The sequence below is a fragment of the Malaclemys terrapin genome, chromosome 2, assembly GCF_027887155.1.
Source record: "Malaclemys terrapin pileata isolate rMalTer1 chromosome 2, rMalTer1.hap1, whole genome shotgun sequence".
Lineage (NCBI taxonomy): Eukaryota > Metazoa > Chordata > Testudines > Emydidae > Malaclemys > Malaclemys terrapin.
The window spans coordinates 118,862,316-118,888,629 of NC_071506.1; the positions used below are offsets into that span (position 1 = coordinate 118,862,316).

The following is a 26,314-nucleotide window of genomic DNA, read 5'->3' on the forward strand; positions in this document are numbered from 1 at the left end:
TCTGTAACCATTTTAAGATGAAAGAACTGGTTGATGGCAGCCATTAACTCCTTCCAGCGTAACAATAACCCCAACTTAGCTCTGCCCATCTTCCTAATAGTTTAAAGTGTTTAAAGTGTTGACACACTAAATGACTTATCTCCCAGACAGAAAGAAAAAAAAAATAAGAAAGGGTTGGGAGAGAGGGGGAAGAGAAGAGAAGAGATAAAAGAATAGGGCAGGGGTTCTCAAACTGGGGGTCGGGACCCCTCAGGGGGTTGTGAGGTTATTACATGGGGGGTCACGAGCGGTCACCTCCACCCAAACCCCACTTTGCCTCCAGCATTTATAATGGTGTTAAATATATAAACAAGGGGGGGGGGGGGGATTGCGCTCAGAGGCTTGCTATGTGAAAGGGGGTCACCAGTACAACTAGTTTGAGAACCACTGGAATAGGGCATACCCACAACCCTTGGCATGGGGGAGGGAGAATGGGAGATCCTAGTATTGGGGGCTTTGGGGAGTTGCAAATAGTTCCTGAAATAGAGAGGGGGTGGATAGGTGGCATGCAGGAAGCTTGTGAGGAAGAAGGAAAGGATGCAAAGAACCTGTAGTGTGGGCAGTGGTGAGCTTGGCATACAGAAGCAACAAAGTGTGTGACCCTTTAGTTATCTGAACACTCAGGAGACAACCTAAAAATGGTATAAATGTAAACTTTTATCAGTCCAAATGCTTAAACCACTTTTCAAAATGAGACTGGACAATTATGGTGTCACCAATAAAGCGAGTTCTATTGTTCAAGAATGGGTGTGAACTACTGATCAGTGTCTAATGCCTCATACATTTTCCTTTAGAGTCACTGCCCTACCAGGTTCTAACTCTTTAAGTGCTTTGGAACATTGCAGACTTGATTTTGCTCATTCATTTGTCAGCTTTAAACTGGTGTACCTTTGGCTATGTCTACACTGCCCTGCAGTTTGGACTACAACGGTGTGAAAAGCCATGCACACCAAAATGCTGTGCTATCATGCCCCCATGTGGATGCTGCGGGAGCAAATTACAAAGTTCCTAGTTCACAGTAATGCAGTCCTGTTTGAAGAGGACTACGTTAATGTGACCTAGGAACCTTTTAGTTCACACCCATTGTATCCATATGGGGGCATTAAAGCACAGCATTTCAGTGTGCACTGCCATTCACACCCCCATAGTCTGAACTGCGGGGCAGTGTAGACAAGCCCTTTATTGTCTTCAGTGGATTTATTCCTGATTTACACTGGTATGAGATGAGAATCAAGCACTATGAGTTTGGAATATACTATAGATAAAGTTATATTCTAAGTTTAAAAACTGCCTGTTTGCAGTGTATTGAACAGTATACCAAAAATCAATCAACATATTTTGATTACACTTAGTAACTACATCCTAAAGTGCAGTCCATTTTGGTCAATTTTACAGTCATAGGATTTAAAAAATAATAAATTTCATGATTTCAACTATTTAAATCTGAAATTTCACGGTGTTATAATTGTAGGGATCCTGACCCAACGAGGAATTGTGCGGCGGTCACATGGTTATTGGGATGGGGGGGAGGAGTGGTATTGCTACCCTCACTTCTGCACTGCTGCTGGTGGTGGCGCTGCCTTCAGAGGTGGTCAGCTGGAGAGCGGTTGCTGCTGGCCAGGAGCCCAACTCTGAAGGCAGAGCCATTGCCAGCAGCAGCGCAGAAGTAAGGATGGCACGGTATGGTGATTGCCACTTTTACTTCTGCGCTGCTGCCTTCAGAGCTGGTCCCTCAGCCAGCAGGCGCCACTCTCCGCCACCCAGCTCTGAAGGCAGCACTGAACTAAGGGTAGCAATACCGTGACCCTCCTAAAATAACCTTGCGACCCCCTGCAACTCCCTTTTGGGTCAGGACCCCCAATTTGAGAAACACTGGTCTCCCCCATGAAATCTGTATAGTGTACTATAGTGTAAAAGCACACAAAAGACCAGATTTCATGGGGGAAGACCAGATTTCACGACCCGTGACACATTTTCCATGGCCGTGAATTTGGTAAGGTCCTACCCATGACCCATGGGTGGTCTGCAGAGCAGTAGCAGATGATTTATAGAAAGCTGCTGGTCTGCCATGGTCTCATTTCCAGTAAGAGAAGCAGAAATGAGATTAAATGAAAAGGAAATGGAGATAGTACAATTAGCCTTTTTTTTTTTTTTTTTACTTTTTAAAATTAGGGACAGTTAAAAATATACACACACTTTCCTGGTGTTGATTTTCCATGTAAATCAATTCCTGTAGTTGCCACTGGGAGGCTATGTGATCATGAATGGGAGAGCAAGTGATCTTTGAAACCACAAACAGGAAGGTGAGGGTCCATAAAACAATGTCTAGATGAAGATACAGTCCACATTATGGAAGTGTTTGAGAACCCTTGCTATAGAGTACCCAAACTTTGAAATTGGTGGACCTGTGGCTCTGCAAAAGCTGTCACACAACTGCATTTTAAAAGCTGTGGAGGTAAGGGAAGAGAGGAAATCTACAAGGTATAAGTGAAAAGAACAGGAGTACTTGTGGCACCTTAGAGACTAAAAAATTTATTTGAGCATAAGCTTTCATGGGCTCCAGCCCACTTCATCAGATGCATAGAATGGAACACACAGAAGATATTTATACATACAGAGAACATGAAAAGGCGGAAGTAGCCATACCAACTGTAAGAGACCAATCAATTGAGATGAACTATCATCAGCAGAAGAAAAAAAAAACGTTTGAAGTGATAATTGAGATGACCCATATAAGGTGTGAGGATACTTAACATGGGGAAATAGATTCAATTAGTGTAATGACCCAACCATTTCCAATCTCTGTTCAAACCTAAGTTAATTGTATCTAATTTGCATATTAATTCAAGTTCAGCATTCTCTCTTTGAAGTCTGTTTTTGAAGTGTTTTTGTTGCAAAATTGCCATCTTCAAATCTGTCACTGAGTGGTTAGAGAGGTTGAAGTGTTCTCCCACTGGTTTTTGAATGTTATGATTCCTGATGTCAGATTTGTGTCCATTTATTCTTTTGCGTGGAGACTGTCCAGTTTGGCCAATGTATATGGCAGAGGGGCCTTGCTGGCATATGATGGCATATATCACGTTGGTAGATGTGCAGGTGAACAAGCCCCTGATGGCGTGGCTGATGTGATTAGGTCCTATGATGGTGTCACTTGAATAGATATGTGGACAAAGTTGGCATCGGGCTTTGTTGCAAGGATAGGTTCCTGGGTTAGCATTTATGTTGTATGGTGTGCGGTTGCTGGTGAGTACTTGCTTCAGGTTGGGGCACTGTCTGTAAGCGAGGACAGGTCTGTCTCCCAAGATCTGTGAGAGTGAGGGATCATCTTTTAGGACAGGTTGTAGATCTTTGATGATGCGTTGGAGAGGTTTTAGTTGGGGGCTGAAGGTGACAGTTAGTAGCGTTCTGTTATTTTCTTTGTTGGTCCTGTCCTGTAGTAGGTGATTTCTGGGTACTCTTCTGTCAATCTGTTTTTTCACTTCAGCAGGTAGGTATTGTAGTTTTAGGAATGCTTGATAGAAATCTTGTAGGCGTTTGTCTCTGTCTGAGGGATTGGAGCAAATGCGGTTGTATCTTAGAGTTTGGCTGTAGACAATGGATCGTGTAGTGTGTCCTGGATGGAAGCTGGAGGCATGTAAGTAAGTATAAGTGTTTTGTCAGGGTGTTAAGAGATTCTAGAGTAGAGGGAAAGTGCTGTCTGGAGTAAGTGAGATAATGGTGACTGTTTACCTACATACCAATTAGTATTTTTGTTTGGACTAGTTTTGCACAACTAGTCCAGCTAAATTAACTTAAACACACTGAACACGGTGTACATATAAATAACTTCTCTATGCACACAAACCGGTAGAGAATACAACATATTACACATGCACAATACACACCTTCACTTTCCATATACAGAAACCATTTTTACCTTTCACCCAACAGTATTTTCAGATTTAGTTATATGTCCATTCCTCATTGAGAACGATGCACATACCAAATTTTAGGTTCAAGATTCAATGCAAAAAGCTTCTGAAGGATTTATTAAAATGGTGATTAAAATCATTTTTTCATTATAAAGTAACTCAAAAACAGTGAAACATTTTCTTCATACACAGAGGCTGGATGCTCAAAAGCCTAGGAAAAGAAAAAGTGCCAGCTGGATAAACTGGATTTCTTGCTTCCACACAACAACAACAAAGAAACTCAAGAATGGGCTAAAGTGACACCATGCAAACAAGGGCAGTCAAAGTAGATGCCAATGAGGGGGATAGGAGTAGGCCTCACTGATAAGAGGCTCCAGAAAAAATTCAAAATCTTTCAGGGAAAAAAAAAAAAATTTTTCCTGGTTTCCCCCACTTCCCCCGATGCCTGATATGGAAAAATTGGAACTTTGGGGGGAAATGGAAAAGAAATTTTCATGTGAAAAAATGTGTCTCTGAATGAACAGTGAAAGAATTATTAGAGTAATATATGAAATATTATTACTGCTGAACTTCAGTCCTTCAAAATGCTTTCTAATAAGAATGTCAAATGAAGTTGCTTTATTTCAAAACTTATATTATTAGGCAATTACAATTCCTGTATACTGTAGGCCTATATTCTGTATATATCTATATAATCCTCTGGGGCATATTATTACAGCCCTCCAGTCAGTACAAGGTGCTACCATTTTTACTAGCAAGCAGGAGTGAAGTTTGGTGTGGAGACAACGTGAGCAGGAAGAGAGAAGTAGCTGCTATCTTGAAGTTGCTGTCCTCCTGACAGGCCCCAGGGAGCAGCACACTCATCCTATCTCCTCAGCAGATTAGAAGGTTGACACCCTGTGTCTTGCTGGGGAACAAATGAACAGATTACTGTCTGCTTGTGTACAGCCAGTGGGGCAGAGGCCTGTGCCTGCAAGGCACTGGAAGAGAACCTTGAGGAGCTGGAATGGATCCTGTCTCAGAGTCCTGACCCTGACATCCACCAGAGGAACCAACCGCACCAAGCACAGAGAAGCTCTTATTATTTTTTCCTTCTCTCTCAGCAAAGATGATGTGACTGTCTTCTAACATGTAGAAGTATTTCCAAGCTGGAAGTCATTCAGGCAAAAAAAGGACCTGTGTTTTGCAAATACTGCCAAATGAAATATTCATTTCCAAATGCCACCAGAATGACCATACACATCCTAGCATGCATGAAATATCCTGCAGACATTAAAAGTGGAAATGAAGGTCAAGAAGAAGAGTGTGAGATAGACAACACGGACATTGGTTGCATTTGCAACAAACATTCTTGATCCAGAAGTCCTGCTTCTGTGACATCTTCATCTGGAAGTGTTGTACACTCAGTTTCAACTCTTCAATCATCAGGAAAACACAGGCATCTGAACCAACGATATCCAAAAGATTCCCAACAATGATTGTATGCAGTGTAGTTGTAGCTATGTCGGTCCCAGGATATTAGAGAGACAAGGTGGGTGGGGTGTTAACAGACCATTTTATGTTGAATAGTTCCTTACAATATGTGCTAACTACTTATGGTAAAAAAAATCTTTTCCACCTTGCATTCTGCTGTGAGGCTGGGAGTTCCTTTCCCAGACCTGAAGAAGACCTTTGTGTGGCTCAAAAGCTTGTCTCTCTCACCAACACAAGTTGGTCCAATAAAAGATATTACCTCCCAACAATGACTTCATTTATAGACAAGATGACACCTGAATATCAACAAAAAAGACTGATGAAGCAAGAGTGACATATGCTTCTGGTATTCCAGTGTCAGTCATTGAAAAAACAGTTATTGGCAGGCAGCATTTAAATTATTAAGACCATCATACCAGTTACCAAGCAAACATTCTTTGAGCAAGCCTCTTCTACAGTCAGAATATGAACATGCAATTAAACCTGTGCAAGAAAAAAAAAAAAATCAATGAAGCACTTTGTCTGGCAGTACTTACATATGGGTAGACAAATGTAAGGGTGGAAGGGGAAGGAATCATAAACTTTGTAATAACACCACTTTAGGAGAAAACAGACAAACTGCAAAGTATATTAGGAGAGAAATATGTGAAGTACTAGAGAAGAGTGGAAATGGGAAAGTATTTGCTCCACTGACTGACAATGCCAGTAATATGAAAGTAGAATGGGACAACATAATGGACAAATATCCCCATATAACTATAAAAGAATATGTTTTTTAATGCCTAAACCTGCTTATTAATGATTTCATGCAGTTGTGCACATTGGAAGAGATCTATAAAAAAAGTAAAAGAAATTATAAAATGTGACAACTACTCATATTCTTTAAGAAGAAGCAAGAAGAAAAGTATTGTAAAAATAAAATGGTAACACTGCACCTGTCTAACAAAACAAGATGGGAATTGTGGGGATGTCATTTGAAAATGTATTAAAACAAAGAAGCTCTTCAAGAAAGAGTGATGACTGAAGATCTTAAAAGTGTACAACACACTGTACTTGATGAGGATACCTTCTGGGTTCACCTGCAGAACACTCTGAAGATTCTGCAGCCAACTGCTTCTTCAATCACTGTATCTGAATCAGATAAAGCACTTCTGTCGGACATTCCTCAAGTTATGACAAAGATAAAGTCAACTGTATTGAAAATCTAAGCTCATCTCCACATACAAGTCAGGAAGATGTAAAAGTGAAGGACTTTATACGCAGATGGGAAGAATTCTGCTGTAAACCAATATATGCTACTGCAAATCACTTAGATCCAAGGTTCAAAGGTAGTTATGTTAGTGACGATAGCATTGTTACATCACTTGACTGGATTACTAAACAAGCTACACATTTAGGATTAGATTTTGGAAAAGCAGAAGAACATAAGAATGGCCATACTGGGTCAGGGCAAAGGTCCATCTAGCCCAGTATCCTGTCTGCTGACAGTGGCCAATGCCAGGTGCCCCAGAGGAGTGAACCTAACAGGTAATGATCAAGTGATCTCTCTTCTGCCATCCATCTCCACCCTCTGACAAACAGAGGCTAGGGACACCATTCCTTACCCATCCTGGCTAATAGCCATTAATGGACTTAACTAGATAAATTCATGGAGGTTCTCTTTTAAACCCTGTTATAGTCCTAGCCTTCACAACCTCCTCAGGCAAGGAGTTCCACAGGTTGACTGTGCGCTGTGTGAAGCATTTTCAAATGTTGCAGAATACAGAACCTCTTCAGGTATTTGGTCCCAGAGTGCAATCTGGGAATCTGCCAAGCACATTTCTCCTACAAAATGGTGGCTAGGCCTCTGTACAGCACAACCATTGACTCCTTTTGCTTCTCATCTGCTTCAGATTCCTCCATCTTCTGAAGCATGAGAAAAAGACACTAGTCAATGTTTGGAAATATACACACAAACCCAAGAAACACGATAACATGTGAAAGAGTTTGTTTCACGCCATGCATATCCTCAGTTTAATGAAATAGATGAAGATCATAGTGGAAGTTCAGAATCAGAAGTTGTTAATTTTTGAGAGAGAGATTCTGATTAGAAAAGTTACAAGAAAAAACTTGACCTATGGTAGCATTTCCAAGAGTAAATTGATAACTAAACTCTTTAAGTTATACTTATTTATAAAATGGCTAGATTTGCCTACAAATGAGACACACTATATATAATGATAGTGCACTATTAAAGAGTTTAATGTTCACTATAAAATCTGGATATATACCCATATTTACTGCAGGTCCTTAATGTTGTACTGTGTTAACTACACTATAATAAATATGTATAAATTAGGGCTGTCAATTAATCGCAGTTAACTCATGCAATTAACTAAAAAAAAATTGCAATTAATCGTACTGTTAAGCAGCAGAATATCAATTGAAATTTATTAAAATGTGTGGATGTTTTTCTACATTCTCAAATATATCAATTTCAATTACAACACAGAATACAAAGTGTACAGTGCTCACTTCATATTATTTTTATTACAAATATTTGCACTGTAAAAATGGTAAAATAAATAGTATTTTTTAATTCACCTCATACAAGTACTGAAGTGCAATCTCTTTATCATGAAAATGCAAGTTACAAATGTAGGATTTTTTGTTACATAACTGCACTCAAAAACAAACCAATGTAAAACTTTAGAGCCTACAAGTCCACTCAGTTCTACTTCTTGTTCAGCCAATCCCTAAGAGAAACAAATCTGTTTACATTTACGGGAGATAATGCTGCCCGCTTCTCAATTTCAATGTCACTTGAAAGTGAGACCAGGCATTCGAATGGCACTGTTGTAGCTGATGTCGCAAGATATTTACGTGCCAGATGTGCTAAAGATTCATATGCCTCTTCATGCTTCGGCCACTGTTCCAGAGGACATACTTCCATGCTGATGACACACGCGTTAATTAAATTTGTGACTGAACAACTTGGGAGAGAATTGTATGTGCCCTGCTGTTTTACTTGCATTCTGCCATATATTTCATGTTATAGCACTCTCAGATGGTGACCCAGCACACATTGTTCGTTTTAAGAACACTTTTACTGCAAATTTGACAAAATGCAAAGAAGATACTAATGTGAAATTTTTAAGATAATTACAGCACTCGACCCAAGATTTAAGAATCTGAAGTGCCTGCCAAAATCTAATCAGGACAAGGTGTGGAGCATGCTTTCAGAAATCTTAAAAAAGCAAGACTGATGTGGAAAGTACAGAACCCAAACAACCAAAAAAGAAAATCAAACTTCTGCTGGTGGCTTCTGGGTCAGATGATGAAAGTGAACATGTGTTGGTCCGCATTGCTTTGGACTGTTACCAAGCAGAACCCGTCATCAGCATGAACGCATGTCCTCTGGAATGGTGGTTGAAGTATCAAGGGATGTCTGAATCTTTAGCACATCTGCCATGTAAATATCTTGCGGCACTGGCTACAACAGTGCCATGCAAACACCTATTCTCGCTTTCAGGTGACATTGTAAACAATAAGCAGGCAGCATTATCTTCTGCAAATGTAAAAAACTTGTTTATCTGAGCGATTGGCTGAACAAGAAGTAGGACTGAGTGGACTTGTAAGCTCTAAAGTTTATTTCTGAATGCAGGGTATTTTTGCACATAATTCTACATTTGTAAATTCAACTTTCACGATAAAGAGATTACACTACAGTACTTGTATGAGGTGAATTGAAAAATACTATTTATTTTGTTTTTTTACAGTGCAAATATTTGTAATAAAAAATAAAGTCAGCACTATATACTTTGTATTGTGTTGTAAACGAAATCACTATATCTGAAAATGTAGAAAGCATCCAAAAATATGTAAATAAATGGTATCCTATTATTAACAGCGCGATTAATCACAATTAATTTTTAATCGTGCAATTAATCATGATTAATTTTTTAATCACTTGACAACCCTAATATAAATATGTTCATTTTTAGCACTTTTTCCTCTAGAAACATGAGTTTCTTTTGTATCTGCTTTATAACATCAGATCTCAATTTACATACTATTTCTAGTCCTACGGATAACCTTCCTTTTTGTGTACAAGTCAACAATGTTGATGCTTTCTATTTTCAATATTTTAATTCCTCCTCCCCTCCCCCATATTTTAGAGAGATGTCAACAGGCAAAAAATACACAAATATCTCAGCGTGCAGCTCCATCTCTATTACTATGTATATTTGTCATTATTCAAATACAAAGAATTTATACTTATTTACTTCATAAATGTAACTAGCAGTAATCTCTATGTGCTAATTAAATTATACATAATACATTTCTCACTCTTAAAGAAGCAAAGTTTCATTTTGATAAGCAAGTAACTACTGCAGATATTTCAATTTTTTCCAAAATTTCTGTTTTTCAACCACCCTCCCCATATGTTTTTTTTCTATGCCTTCACAACATCCAGAAATTTTATATCTCTAGACTCAGCCACACAAACCATATGCTTGGTTAGGACCACGGCTTACCATATCTGAGCATCAGCTGGAACATTGTTAGTGCTCTGATAAAAAGTTTGCAGTTATTGGGGCAAGGAGAGACTGAATCTAGGCATTTCAACCACAGTTGAAGAGTTCAAAGACAGTTATCTTTGCCAGAAAAACAAGTGATAGTTTAATCTGGCAACTACACTGCAATAGGCTTTCTAGTAATCTAAACTACAATTTGATTAGTTGCTGTTTGTATTAAAAACAATTTAATATTAGGAAAGAGATGGTTTAATACTTTGTTACAGCTTTGCAGAACCAGGCAATTTAAATTTGCAAGTCAATCTTTAACATACACACTATTTTTAATACCAATTTGTTCAAAAACTACGGGTGAAATTTTCAAAAGCAGCTCAGCATTGCTCTAACTCTGCTCCCACTGAAGTCAATAGAAGTTTTTCCATTGGTTTCCAACGGGAGCAGAAGTAGAACAAAGCAGAAGTAGAACTGTTTCTTTTGCACAGAAACTTAGTTAATTTTTTTTTTAAGTGTCTGGAACACATCAAACCAAAAAACAAACAACTAAGGAAGACAGACTGATTCAGCAGAGCATAGTTCTGAAGGCCCTGGGCATAGTATCCATTAAGCCTCTGGCACCAACGTATACTAAGGAATAGGAAAAACTAAAATGTAAAATGTAAACACACTTTCCAGAATAAATGGAAACCCAAATGTCCATGGATTTCATGTCAGAAAGATGAAATGATCTGTGTAATTTGGAGAAAACCTGAAAAGCTTTTGATAAGGGCATGCCCCCTATGAGAAGTGTAAAGTCTTCAGAATGGATCCCAGATATGTATATGACTGTTCTACTGATCATCTGAAATGTACAGAAGTGTGTCACTTTGTCCTCAAGAAGCTATTACTAGATTGCTCCATAAAATGCTAAAAGATCTATAAATTAGCAATGTGGTGTACTGTCACTTACAGTGTCACTAAATACGATTTCATTTTCAGAAATATTTAAATATTTTGCAACTTGAAGGAAAAACATGGCCTTAATCTCGAATCATATTGCATTAACATCCAAAACATTGCCAAACTAACTACTGAAAAAATATGTTGGACCTCAAAAAGCATGAGATTTTGAAATAATGTTGGATTGTGTTTAATTATCTTTTGTTTTTTTGAGCTTTTTCATGCTTTTCCCCACAACCACAAGGGCAAGAAAAAATATGTATTTATTTATTAAAGTAGAGAGTCTCAAATAATAACCTGACTCCAGGGCCTGGGGTTTTAAGAAAAACACAAACTACTGTAAGACTTATAATAAAATTTCAAAACTTGGTAACAATGCATCCACGTAGGAAGAAAGTGTATATAAGCAACAGCAAAGTCTCTTAGGGAAGTGTCTCAGAAATGTATATTAAAAGCTAGGTTTATTACTCCGCTGAATGAGCCACTGAAAAAATCCGCAGCTGAGCAATTCTGGTTATGTCAGGTTTTACAGAATAGGAAAAGTTATACTCTCTTTAGTGACCCGGTGAACTTGGGATCTCAGACATCTCAAGATATCACATAAGGCATAAAAGCAGCTTTACAAGTTGTGCAGATAAGGACAAGAAGAGTTTGAATCAAAATTAAAATAACAACGTGAATTTAAACGATGTAGTGGAGACTATGGGCTTTCAAACGACATGTAGGTCATAGTTAGACAAGATATGTTTCTTTTTGTGCACAGCACCAACCACAACCTTCAGCTTTATATTCTGGTCTAATAAAAGATTATCTATAGCTTAAACAATTGAAAAATAAAATTTGAAAATGGGATTCAAAATAAACTCTAAGTCATAAAACATGACAGTAACTTCAAACTGTCTCTGGTGAGTTTAAGGTAATTACCAGATATTTTGAAGGAATCGACCAAGTGTTCAGGATTGATCTTCAGGCCAGAGCTCTGAAGGCTGTCACCAGCTTAGAAGACATTAAGTCAGAGACTGACGCAGATCAAATATGGATCATTCTTAAGGTGCTTAAGACATGCACAGTTTTGGGCACATGTATTTCAGCATGGACTCAACCACCATTCCAACTGAAGTCTCTCTTATTTTTAAAGGAGAAATCTCTTGTTTGTTACTTTGCAAAACCTAGGAAGTGCTATGCTGGACTTGCAGCAATGAAAAACAAGTCTGTCCCATATGTCAGGAAGCTTAACTCTAGGATGGTACATTTGACAGCATAAACATTTCTGGGATTTTAAAGGCAAAGCTGCATTAAGTAAATCAATCAGTCAATCAGATGTATCATCTTGAAGCTGCTTTTGAATATATGTATGCCAGATTCACTAGGCTGTAACAACCACAACTCACATGGTTTTAACCTTTGGCTCAACATGATGACCTAACGGTCAAAAAGAATTGGCCCATTGTGGAAATGTAAATGTATATATTGACAACCTGCTATTTCATTGGGTATTGTGCAAAGAAGAGGAGGAGAGTGTTCAAGATGTTGGTTTTATCTGAAATGACACCTGATTACCATCAAATCCACAACAAATTACAATGCATATGCATGTTTAATTAAAAGCTTTTAACTATCAGACCACCTGCCTTTCAGAATACACTGATCTTGGTAGAAATATTGTTTTTGTTGTCCTGTAGCAAAGCAGTAATAGAGCATGGATAATCTGCAATGAATTTAATAAAAACAAGTCCCCCCACAAGAAAGTACTCCAGTACTTGACGTAGATACTAGTGAAGTGTCCTCTTACTCTGTACACTGCCCAGCACAATGTGGCCCCAATCTTGGTTGACCTTTAAGTGCTACCATAAAAATAAATAAACAAATAAATAAATAATAGATGGTTTACACCCTTGCCAGGCTATTCTCTACTACCTTGGTGTGGGACCAAGAACAAAATATTCTTTTACATAATCACAAAGAACACTCAAATGAAGGGACTAGACTAGTGCTATTCTGTATGAACAGTTCTACATTTCAAGTCAGATGGATATTGTCCATAATATTATTTGAAGTACTAGGATATTTATTTGGATTTAAAATGCATTATTATATGGTCTCACTTCTGACTCTCAGTCTAATATGCTTCTACTCAGCCAGTGTGAATTTATATTACAGTGAGGCTAAAACTTAATATACAAGACCTAGTGCCTGACACACTAAAAACAAGAGAATAATAATGAGTAACCCGGGACAGTAGACCAAAGCAAAGCAAGCAGAATGCAAAGAATGCTACTGACATTAGACAATAACAGCAGCAACAATATTTAATTTACTTCTGAATGAAACCACAGCATGAAAATTTGACAAATGGGTTTTCTTGTAAGACAACCAAATTTGAAAGTTTGGCTGCCCATGGACAAGTAGGCAGAACATTTCCCCTTCCAGTACATGTTTTTAAGCTCTTAACTGTATAATTCCATCCCAAAATTGGATTGATGAATAAAAACTATTGAAAATGCAGGACCTTAGAATGAATGTGTCATGTCAAACACATCTGTTGCATTACTAGCGTGCTGTGAAAATACGCACAACGTACTTGGATAACTTCAGACTGTCCAACAGGAAGGAACATTTATATGGCAGGCAAACATCAGTTGTTAGTTTCCCAAGACCCCAGACTGACTCAGAACTGAATGACTATGTAGTGGTTTCTTCTGTTTTGGAGAAACTGGATTAAGCAGTAGTAATACCACACCATAAGTTTCCCGACACTGGGCCAAATGGTGGGTTGTGGCTGTGTCCATTCCAAATCAAGGCTGGGGAGAGCAAAGGAGGGCATGATGTGGTCTGCAAACCACACTTTGCACTCACCTGAGATTGGAATCATTCTGCTCTGGGCCTGTCACTAGGTGCAAGTTAAAGTAGCCTAAATGCTGCTCTAACTCGTTCAGCAACCAAGGATCCATTATGGACAACAGGGTTCACCAGGGCACAGAGATGCCCTGGCCACGTTCACTTTCCCTTGGCCACACCCTGATTTAGCGATGGGAGAAGGGGGAATTATGCCACCCAAGGATCCCTCTACTCTACTGGGTTCTTCCAAGGGCTAATTAAACCAGTTTTTCAGCAGAATTGCACTAGATGAGCTGTGCAAAGCTGCCCTACTCAGTGTCATAATCTCAAACTATAACTTATTTTAGAATTTTTCAACATATCCAAAAGGCAGGAAGAAAGATAACTGGTAATGTGACTGTCACACACTTGAAAATTCAGGTAATTTAGTAAATGCAAATGTGTATTTCTCTAATCTGTACTTAACTAAAAAGAAACCTTGCAGTGTAAAGATTCTAAAAAGTTCATTTTAAAATATATATTAGATTACTATCTGTCCAGAATCTTTTATGGCGGTATGTGGTCTGTCAAAGGCAATACGATGAAAGGAACAGTAGCCCTGTTTGGAATGCTACTTTCTAGGTTACCATTAGTATTATGGGAAATAAACCAGCTACATAACTGATGCTGACAAATGGGTCAAGTCGAGGTGAGCCTTGTTCCCCTTAGCTCAGTTTACAGCCTCCTTTCACTGACAAAGCAAACTTCCTGTTGAACATCTCCTCTATAGTAAAGTTACTGTCAGCCAAGCTAACAGACAAAGAGACATGGGGATCTGATAAGGCATTCTTATTTTCCAGGAAATTAAACCAAATAACAATATGTCCGGCCTACTTGACCTCTTATTTTCTTAGTAAACACTTTCCAAATTGCACAATGTAATGAGCATCTTTTGGTACAACTCTTTATGTTTTTCACTTATTTATTTTTTGTAAAGATACATTGAAATTGATGTAAAGATTTCATCAGTTTTGACAGTCTACTTAATAAATCTGGGTCCAATCTTTCAAGCCCTTACTAACAGGAGCAGTCACACACAAATCTGTGAATAACTGTAGGCAAGATAGGGCCCTTTATCTTAAAAAAAATTGTTAAAAATGTAAGCTTAAAAATGTACAAACATATTTGTTCTTCCACTTTATAGTTAAACGAAAATACAAAACACCTGGGGTCAGGTGACATAGCATTCTATTTCTCAATAAAATTTTACTATGAAATGTGGTGATTTCTTAATACTGTAGATTTCACAACAAATTAAGGAGTTCAAGAAAACGAAGCAAAAATGACTATTGATTAGGAAAGACCAATTTAAGAACTAGAAGTAGGTTGCTTTGTTAAACAGAAAAAAGGTGGACATGATAATAGTTCACAAATAATTGAGAGGAGTAAACAAAGAGTGGAAAAAAATTGTTTGGGGATAATATAGGGGTATTGGGATAAAACTGATGTAGGCTATCATGGAATGCCTCCTGTGGGGAGGCTATTCCACAATCTAATGGATTTCCTGTCAGGAAGTGGAGGAAATTCAATAAACACAGGACATTTAGACTGTATTGGCAGGAGAGATGGACTAGATGTGATCTAATATGTATTTTCTCTCTCTAGTTCATGTGATACTTTGACAGCTGTATAGCTTAACAGCTATTTAGTGAAGCAGTTTGCAGAATCAAGCTTATATTCTTTATTAAGGATTATGTTGAAGCCACATTTCAGCTTTAAAATATCAGCTGTCTCTGATGTAGCTCAGTTTAAAAACAAAAAGACGTGTCTAGAATTTAAAGGAGGAAAAATATTACATGGAAATTCCACTGTACTTGCATGGGAAGACATCACCAGCATTATAACTCCCTATGCAAATTAATACTGTATAACCTACATCAACAAATAATAATAAACTCCTACATTTAAGTGTAATGGCGCTGTAATTGAATATAAACAACTCTGATGAAGAGATTGGGTTGAAATGTTCCATGCCAGGTCTCTGACTCAGGCTGAATGTTTTTGGAAACTTTCAGCCAAAAGTTTCAGCCATTTCTGAGAATGAGGCTAGAGAAAAATAAATTGTTTTGCCCAGGTTAAAAAATTCTGGTAACCTTCTCTTTGAGAAACTCAAGAGCCCCCATGCTTTGGTGCAGGAACTTGAAATTTGGTCAAAGGGTAGTCTGTCACAGATGTGTCTTTTGCCACCCCTGTTAAATCCACCCATCATTGGGCCAAGTTATATGCCTTTGAAAATTTTGCAATTTGTACATGCTCATAAATACATGCTAGAATTTAATAGCTAAAATTTCCATTCTTGGCATGCTCCTGCTCAGGCCAGCAGGGGGCTGAGCAGGATTATCCCTGCAATTGCAACTTTGGGATGCTGCAGGCTGTTTTGGATTCTGGTCAGGAAATGGAACTGAAAGCCGGGAGACTCACTCTCCTGAACTCTCAATGCCCTCCCCTACTGATGCCAAGGTGGTGTATAGGGAGTTGCCTGATTTGAATGCAGGGAGACAAGAGCCAAACCTACCAGGAGTAGAGTGGGACAAGGAGTGCGATAAGGAGGAAAGAGACTGGAACTGGAAGCTGATCGGGGTGGGAGAGTAAGACTGGGTATTGGGATGGTGGTAGATTGGTACTGACTGGACAATGAAACTGGGACCCAGATTGGAGGAAGGAGAAAGATGAAGGCAAAACAGATCTGATGAGAAACCAGGATGCGGGGGAAGAACTGGGAGTGGCTGCATAAAGAGACTGGGTCAAGGAACAGCAGCAGACTGGTGACAGACTAGATGAGGAGCCAATGGGGACGGGAAACATGGGGAGGGAGGGTGAATGAACGCTGAGGAAAGGGAATAGACTATAACTAATGCTGGACGGAATTTTTCAGCCAAATCTTTTAGTGAAAAATGCAGATTTGGTGTCACAAACAGTCTGCAGACTTGTGTCAGTTTTACCAAATTGTTTAGCTTGGGGAAGGAGGGGATGACAACTAAAAATATTTTAAAAAATTGTTTTGACATTTTTTAAACAAAATGTTTTGATTTTTTTGGTTCAAAACAACTTTGTTTCAAAATTTCATTTTTTTAAAAATCAAACGTTTACATATAGTCAAAATCAAAATGAAATTATTTTGTCAAAAGGAAATGCTTGGTTCTGCCTTAAGTGAAATTTATTTTTGATTGTTCGAAAATGCCAGCAAATCAAAAACTAGTTATTCCCATAGCTCTAATTGTGTCCTCCCCAAGAATTAGTTTTAGAAATCAAATACAAAACGCCCTCCAATTCTAATGCTACAGGTCTGAATGCAAGGAGGAGATTCAAAGCCTTAAAGATGTTAATTTTCAACAGCATCAGCATCACGGTCATTCTTCTCCTCTTAATGATTTTTTTTTTATTCACTGTTTACACTGGCACAAACTACAAGTCTGTTTCCTTTTGAATGCTCATTAGGGGTCTCTGGGAGGAAGACTCACACCACGTCATTGATCATAGGCACAAAGTGACACCAAGATCTACAGTACTCTTCTATTTTCAATTCATAGTGCTTATAATACAAAAGCAGCTGCACTAAGACTTTTTTTTAAGATGGGGGGATATGCCCCTAAAATGAACAGAAATGAAAGCACAGAATTAGTTCAGCTAAAACACTCTGAATGAAGCTACTGGAAAGCTGCAGAATGCCAGCTGAAAAATGCAGAAAGGTATTATGCTAGCAACTATTTTTGTATTCAAGCAGACACTTTTTAAAATGAAATAAAAGGTGCTTTGCAATTTTCCTTTTGTTTGGCTAATATTTGTAAAATTAACTTGTAGCTTGGCTGGCTCTCTGGCCTCTTAATCTCTTATGAGGCTGGTCTTACAGAGCATGGATTCACAAGGAAGGGACAAGAGAAACAACTGCAGATGAGTTTTTTGGTCTTACTGAAAAGACACACACTTTATAATAATGCATTCCAAATCCCCACCCAGCCTTCATAAATCAGAGAAAAGAGAATTCCCAAAATAATCTTCCAAGAGGTCACATGCAGAGTTACCACATATCCATTAGGACTACTTTTTTGTTGTTGTTGTTGTTGGAAAAGTGTGTCATGAACTGTAGTGGAGTATATTTTGATATTATATTATCTTTACAGCAAAAAGAATTTGGGTGTAATCATAGGGATTTAAAGTCAAATTTTCACATGAACTCATAGATTTAGGATTATTTACAAATTAGGATTTCAGATTTGCCCAGGTGATTTCGGATTACTGAAAAAAAAATAAAACATGATCTATCAGCATTTTTCATGTAAGAAAATGTCTGTTACAGCCGTTGGAAGTAACAAGCCCTCTAAAATGCCATTTCAGCATATTCTTTCCTATTCCACTTTTGTCTGCAACTATTAAACATCTATGGCAGTTACTAGATCTATAAACACAGTAACGGACCATAAATGTTCCACAAGCACAGTGTCACATTTCTGTGATGCATTTCCTAAAGAGAACGAGATCCCTCCCCACCTCTAAAAGCTATTGAAAGCTATAACCGTGGTCATTAGAACCACTGCAAAGGTAACTAGAACCTGACCAGCAGTACTAGGATCTTTTAAAATGATAGTAGTAATGATACTAGTAGTAATGATACTACTCTATTTTTCTCCACTTAGTTACATCACTCAAACCTGCCACCAAAAGATTTTGTCTCATCAGAATTTCTCGTCTCTTATTAAAATAGACTTAGGCCAAGATTTTCTACTGACAGTGATTTAGGAGTGCTCAGATTTGCATGCTCATCTTGCAACACCTTAAAGGGCCCTTACTTTTCAGCGGCTGGATGGGCTCAATGAAAATAATGCCTCTCTATCAAATTGGTCGCCCCAAAATTGAGAGACTAGAGTTCTTTTTGAAATTCTTGGCCTGATTTCTCAAGTCAGAACTTACTGTACACTGGTAACCATTTCAATCTAAATTCAGGATGAGACATCACAGCACCAAGACTATTTTCCTAAAGTCTGAAATTTATCTTCTTTCTGTCAGCTCTGGTTTAGTATGTTTTTCTTGCTCTTCTGGATTTTGTTAGATTATTTCATACTGTGGATTATGCAATCTTCCTGGAATATCTTTGATACCTAGCAGGTTTTTTGGTGCCCATCTTTCACTGATTAGTACATCTAGCTGGCCAGTCCCATCTTGCAACCTTGATCATTTGGAATTTTAGGTTAGTCAATCTATTTTCCTTCTTCATACTTTTTTACTTTGAAATGAGTAAATTAAAATAGATTTTCTATATGAATATTTGATTTTTCTTTTATATTGCTGATGTTCATTAATCAATTTACCTGACAGGGCATCTTGTGCTTCAAAAAAAGTGCTGAGACCTCCTTTCACATATGCTAGACTCCCCTCATTTTTCTTGTTTGCCTGCTTCTTCAGATTCATGACTGCCATTTTGAGCTGATCAAAACTGAAATTAAGCAAAGAAGAAACACTGTTGTTGATACAATGAAAAGGGATTGATACAATAAAAGTCATGTATTAAAATTTAGCACACAGGACATGGTAATTTACAGTATTTTATCATATCACAGAATATTAGACAAGGGAGAGATTTATTAGGTTATCTACTACATATTCCTGCCAACGAAGAATTGTTCTTCATGTTACATTTCTAGAGTTCTGAACAATCTAGTTGTCCCAAATAAGGGGCTTCCATCACTTCTCTTAAAAGAGATTTTCCACTACGTAGGTTTCTCAGTCAGGAAGTCTTGCCTGATACTGATCCTAAGTTTTCCCTTTCTAAATTTCACCCTGTTGCGCCAAGCTATATCCACTTGCACTGTACCATCCTACATAATTACCTGCTTTTACCTCTTTTCTTCTGTGTACATCTAGCCAAACAATGTACATTTAACTCTTTTAAACTTAATCCCATTCACTTTTTGTTTTTAATTTCCGAAGTCACTCAAAATTTACCAACATCTTCTTGATAATGAGGTCCCGAACTAAATGCAATTTTGCATCAAAGCCTTTGAGAAAAACACATTCCTGTTCCATTCCTTTATGCTTTTGCACATGCAGCCTACTGGGCTTTTTGCTACTATGCTGCATTGCATAGTCATGTCTAACTAGTTGTCCAGTGTTGCTCCTATAGTAGATATATTTCCATATTACTGCTCCTCAGTACTCCTAGATTTTTTATCCGTTTTTGCTTTAATGAAATTTTTAAATTGGAAATTTAGTTTCAACTAGCTTTGATTATTTTCAAAGTAATAATATCTGTAATTCATGATTAACCACTACACATATACTATTTGTTGCTTGTATTCAGAGAGAAGTTATTACAAGTTAGGTTACTTAATTAGCCACCATTAGTAAGCATAGAAATACCAAATTATAATTAGAAAAAAGTGTGATTTTTCAAAGATATTTCAAAAAATTTTAAACAATGACTGCTCAAGAAGACAGTGAGGGATGGAAATTAAAAAATCTACCACTGAGGATACACCTAACACAATAGTACCAAAACCTCTGTCAGTTTAAAAGCGTTAGTAAAAGATTTGTTGAAAGAACAAACTAAAAACTAACTAATTTGAGCTCAGTCAGTCAGAAAGTGATCCCCACCTGCTGTGAGACAGGAAAGCACTGGTGCACTGTGCAAAGGCATTTCCCTTTATACAGGGATGATGTCACAATGTTTTGCTTTATTTCCCGTTTCCATTTGCTGGTCGGAAATCATATTACTCACTGTCTGAAATGGCCTATTTGGTGTACAATAAGAACTTCTTACTAGCAGCACTTTCAGACTGCTGGGCTCAACAAAATCAGTACTGCTCTCTTTTAACTAATGTTTCCCTGTTAGCTGATAAATTAATATGAAGTCTGAAGAGTTTGTTTATACTTGTTATGATGTTCTGTCAGGAAAATAATTTTAGGGTGAAAAAATCTGAATTTCCTTCAAGGAAAAAACATACATGAGCTAACCAAAACATCAAAGTTCCACACATTCAGAGTTCCTGCTACCTGGGGTTAAATAAAGGGTAGGGACATTAAGGATATGCTGTGCTCTTCTGAAAAAAACAACACAACAGCACAAGTAAGGTAAGTGGGGGCCAAAATAATGACACCTAGTAGTTATACAATGCTTTTCATCAATAAATTTTAAAGCATTTTACAAAACGGGATGAGTATTCTCTCCACTTTAGAGTTGAAGAAACTGAGGTACAGAGAGGACAAGGCTAAAATTCTGAAAAACCTTAAATGACATAGCAAGTTACATCCCACTGACTTTCAGTGGGACTTAATCGTCACTTTGGCATTTTTGAAAATTTTACCCTCACTAGCTTGCCCAAGGTTACACAACAAAGTAGTGGCAAAGTTAGGAACAGGCGTCAGGAGTCCCAAACCCCAACCTCGTGCCCCACCATTTCTATGTCAATGAAAGCCTACTCAGTGGAATCTTTTTACATTTTTCTTTCAGTATTAGCTCATGGCATGGATCTGTCCTTGATTATGTCTATCCTTCTTAATTAACTCTTAAATCTTCTAGTTCTCATTTATGTACTTGTTCTATCAAACACACCCCAATAGCTTCCTAGTACTGAATATCTGAAAATCTGATGTTCTGCTCCACCTGGGTAACATCTTCTTCGTCCCATGTTTTTGAAATTTCTAGCCTTGGGAAAATAGTTAAAGATCCAGCAGATTCAGAATTATCCTTAATCCACAACTTTGTCTGTTAATCTATAATCACCTCTGAATCATCATCAAATCATATCTACCATTCAAGTCTTCCTTGCTGTTACTAGTCTGAAAAAATATTTGCATCTTTGCCACTTTAAATTTTCAGTTTTCCTTCACTTTGCCCTACCCTTGTTCCTTGTTTATACTTATGATGAGTTGGTTCAGCAAACATGCAAACAGAAAGTGCTTTCCATTTAAAAATAAATCAATACAAAATAAAGGTGCACTCTGCCCCCATTGCATTGGCTTGAACAGAAATATCTATGAATTATGGCTTCAGTCCAGAGCAGTGGACCCAATGCAAAAAACAGCTTAATGAGATAAGCAAATAAAGAAAGCTATACAACAATAATTTGTACTTCACAAGAACGGTTTTGTAGAAAGTTGTGACAAATTATTTTCCAAAGATAGATTCCATGTCTTGAGTTAACATGCCATTTTAATATGAGGTTTCACACATGAATGCATCACTAGGCACTGATCCAACACAACAATGTGAAACAGTTAAGAAAGTAAGTCTATGTCAAGCTACGTTGTTGTCTATGTAGTTATTTATGTTTTCAACTCATGGACAGCAGCATCTTTCTCAACAGCCACAATTTCAGTATTTTATTCATCGACATACTGTTTTATTGGAGAGTTGATTATGGATTTATTCTGTTGCTTACATTCCAGTTAAATCCTGGTAAACCAAAAGATAGATTCCTGGTCCTGTTAACAGTTCCTGAATGGTAACCACAAAGATCTATTTTAGGGTTCAAGTCTGCAATCTTTACAATGAGTGGTCCGACTGAGTTACTATTCACTGTAAGTAAAGATGCCAGAATCAGGCTCATAGAGCTTAGACAACTAATGAAAAGTCATTTTAGTAATTTTTCCTCCCAACTACTTTTATTTCAAATACACTCTTCTTCTTACACATGTATTGGAACATACTGTTCCCTTGCTATTGGAGCAGCTCTTTTGTCTTATAATTAGAGATCTTTCAGTCATAGTTTCAATTCAGGAGTAAATGAAAAGTATTCTATGCCCATCTAAACAACTGTGTGCTTTTCATTTAAAGTGGTCATAGCCTTCTTGGATCCTGGTAAACTGAACACGTTCTACCACTAAAATGCAAGAGAAAATTACTACACCAAATGAAGTCTTTATTTCAATAACTGGTTTCAAGCTAATATCATTACAAGAATATTAAAGTTCACATTTTTTTAAACAGTGCTCCATCCTCCATTAAATCTACTGTAGTCAAAAATTGCAGAATTGTGCATGTTCAGTTGCTTATACAAAAGTGTATGTACATAATGTATCCATGTAACTACCATGATCCCATGCCTGACCAAAATTCTATTGAAATCAGGAAAATTTTTCCATTAATTTCAATGGGCTTTGAATTAGGCGGTTATGTGAGCAAGTTCTGTGTACACAATTCTGAAGGTTTGCACACAAGCAAAAGCTAGAAGTTGTTCTTCCTAAGCATTATCATGGAGTCATTGGCAAAAATTTCCAAAAATTCACCCCATGAATCTCACTGGAGGGTCCTACCTTTTTCTATTACCGCATTTCACATGCCTGCTGATTAAAAGCTTTACTGGTTTGTACTGCGTGTCTGTACATTGCCTACCACAATGGGGCCCAAATCGGACTAAGGCCTCTGGACATTACTGCAGTACAAACATTTCTTCCACTACTACCACCATTGATATCTACGATGCTCAGTAACAATACAAATACTGTCGGATGTTTTAAAAACATTGTTATTGTCCACAAACCTTGTTGTTGAATGGTTTTCTATCAAATACCATGCAGCGGAGAAGTTTTCACTAGTGAAATCGGCACTCATCCCAGGAAACAGTGCCTCCAAATCCTTCTGGGGAAATCTGCCTCTGAAAAAGGCAAATAATTTATAAAGTAAAGTGTTTACTGCCAAAAGGTTATAAGAAAAATTACCACATAAAACAACAGCTCATGTTCCATTCTTCAAATCATGACACTAAGTAGTAACAGAATAAAAACACAGAACTGTAACAACCTAACAAAATAAATCTGGTACTAATGGTTCTAGGGTAAACCCAACACATCTAGGAAAGAGGTAATTGAAATTAAAATGGTACATTATTTTTGGATTTTACTAATGTACATGGGAGTAGTAGATTAAAATGGTGCTACACACAACAGCTGCAATTCTAACAGTAAATAGTATCACCATGAACATTCTTTACAACTAAAGGTGTTACTTCCTTTTTTAACTTTAAAATATCTAAATACTATAATTTGCATTTAGAAATCTATGTACATTTGTTGATGCAAATTGTTTTTTTCTTGAAAAAGAATGCATACATCAATTTATACGGCCTTTAAAATATTTGTTTAGTAAAAGGATTACTCAAATTAAATGAAGACTGTGTGCTATGAAGGCAAGCAGAAACTCATCTTCTTATTTCAAACTCTCTCATAATGCAATAAAATGTACAAAATGAATACTTATCAACTAACCCCCAGAAAAGTGAGAGCAAAGCTCACCTTTTGCTGTAAGTCTTTTAAGCCCTTTATTTTTTTCAATATCAGTATTTAGATAATACAGTGACTGGTGGTCCCTAAGGGCCTGATCCAACTCCCATTTAAGTCTATGGCAATGTCTCTCTCTCACGCCTTGTGTGTGTCCAGTATGTATAAACACACAGTGTAGATATGTATACATGAATGAGTATATACTGCAGATATTCAATCTCACGTTACTTCACGTAGAAAAATAAAGTAGAAAAAAACTTTTTATATTCATTTTAAAATAAATTAAGACTTTTGCTTATACTCACAAAAGTATGGAAAATTCATACGTAATGTTAAAACTTTCAACAGGTAATAAGCACCATAAGACTAAACTGTGTAGCATTAAAAATGGTGAAAGTTGTGAAATTACACTGATCTTTTTAACCCCAAAAAGTGAATTTCTAGACTTGAAGTTTGCACCAGAATCTAACATACTTTAAATGTGGGTGGCGGATAGATTTCCCTTTGTATGTGTAAAATAATGTCTTTTGAATTTCATAAAAATCTTTCCATTTCATCCACCATCCACATTTGTTAGAAGTGCTCCATTTACTTGATCTTATCTGTATACAAAACATTTTAATTCATTTATTTTCATTTACAAAACAGGGCCAGACTGTCACAAGTTTCAGCCTAAAGGGAACACAGACTCACAAAGTTATGAACCAATGGGAAAAAGAAGTTTCAATATGTCTGATTGGTAGTATAAAAATAATCTGAATTCATGGGTGTGTTGTCTAATGCACAATTTATTTATTTTTTAAAAACACAGAAAGTAGAAGGTTAGAAAGAAACTTCCCTTATATTCAGGTTATTTCATTTGAGGGGCTTTTTGTTTAATTTTTAGGGAGGAGGTTAACCTTCCTTTGAAGCATCTGGTACTGGCCACTGCAAATTATAGTATATTGTCCTAGAAAGACCGCAGACCTGATATTACGATTCCCACATTCGTATGAAAAATCGTGAACACTGAGTATCTTTCAAGTTGGCTTAATCTATTAAGAGGTGAATCCTGGACTCTGTGTCAACCCAAGTAAAGGAGATTGGTGCAGAGGGATGGAATACTCTCTGTAGGCAGCCAATGAAACAGTAGCAAAATGGCCCCACAACAGCGTTAGGCGACAGTAGCCAAGTAACTATTGCAACTCATCTCCTTCCCCCTGCTCAGTGCATATTTACATCATTTATTCTAAAATCAAATAACAACTTTAAAATCAAACCCATTTTTCTCCCATTCATAAAAGACATGTTCACAATTTGTCAAAAATTCCCAAATCAAAAAAAAAAATCACCGGAGACATTCACCATTCCCAGTTCTCTACTCACAGCTACATCCAACCATCAGAGACTAATTCAAACTCTGCCAAAAAAATGTAAAAACTGTTGTTGAAAAATTAAGTAATAAATGCAGACACAGAACCTGAAATAAAATCCTCTCTGAGGCGTATGACCTAGACAAACTGCTGCTACACTGTGCAACACACACTACAAACAAAAAACAAACTTGCAGGACCTTGCACTTAAAATTAAACTGGCAAGACCAAAAGGAAAATTAAGAAGACACTGAACATACATATTTAATATCTTCTCCAACAGCCTGCTGTATCAACAGCAATGTCACTGGAAATGAAAATTACAATGAGAAAGGTATTTTAAAAACAAACTATTGGTAAACATATTTCAAAGAGGCAAGAGGACTACAAAACCTGCTTCCAGGATGAACTGTTCTAACACATATATTTTAAAAATATGCTGAAAAGCAAAATGCAGATTAAAATGAACTAGTGAATCCAAGATAGGTATTTTTAAAGAGTTGAGAATTGCAAAGAAACAAAGTTATCTTTGCTCCACCACACTTTACATCTTGAGGATTATTAGCACCAGGAGTTGCAAAGGACACCACCCTTTTGCCCAGAAAATTTTTGCCAGTGGCACTCTCTACTGAATTAAAACAACTAGGATTGTCTAAATTATTTGTTATTATAACATGAGAAATGGAAAGAAGGGGGGGGGGGGGGGAAATAGAGATTGCATACAACATGGTCCAAATTAGTTTTCTCTACCTTTGGTGAAAGAATTATGTGGAGTACAAAAATCCATATGTGCATGCAGTGAGACTCATTACAGTACTGATAGGATTATGGATTTTGTGGATGCTAATTGTACTGACTGGGAAATGCTGATGGTCAGGTGTACTTGACAGTAGCTCAGTGTTATAAGTCTTCAAACAGGAAGGACACTCCAGGATAAGAATTTTTACAGTGGGATTATCACTGAGTGCCTATTAACTAACAAAATGTACAGGAT

At 37.3% G+C, this 26,314-nt stretch overlaps 1 protein-coding gene across 1 annotated transcript in view; it reads right to left on the reverse strand.

Moving 5' to 3' along the window:
• EXOC2 (exocyst complex component 2) overlaps positions 1-26,314 on the reverse strand; it is a 207,734-nt gene that overhangs the window by 144,669 nt on the left and 36,751 nt on the right. Inside the window, exons 5-6 of the mRNA XM_054017785.1 lie at positions 23,230-23,343; positions 19,060-19,184 (exon numbers count right to left, since the gene is read on the reverse strand). Of these exons, the coding sequence (XP_053873760.1) occupies positions 19,060-19,184; positions 23,230-23,343 (239 nt within the window). The remainder of the gene's footprint in view (positions 1-19,059; positions 19,185-23,229; positions 23,344-26,314) is intronic.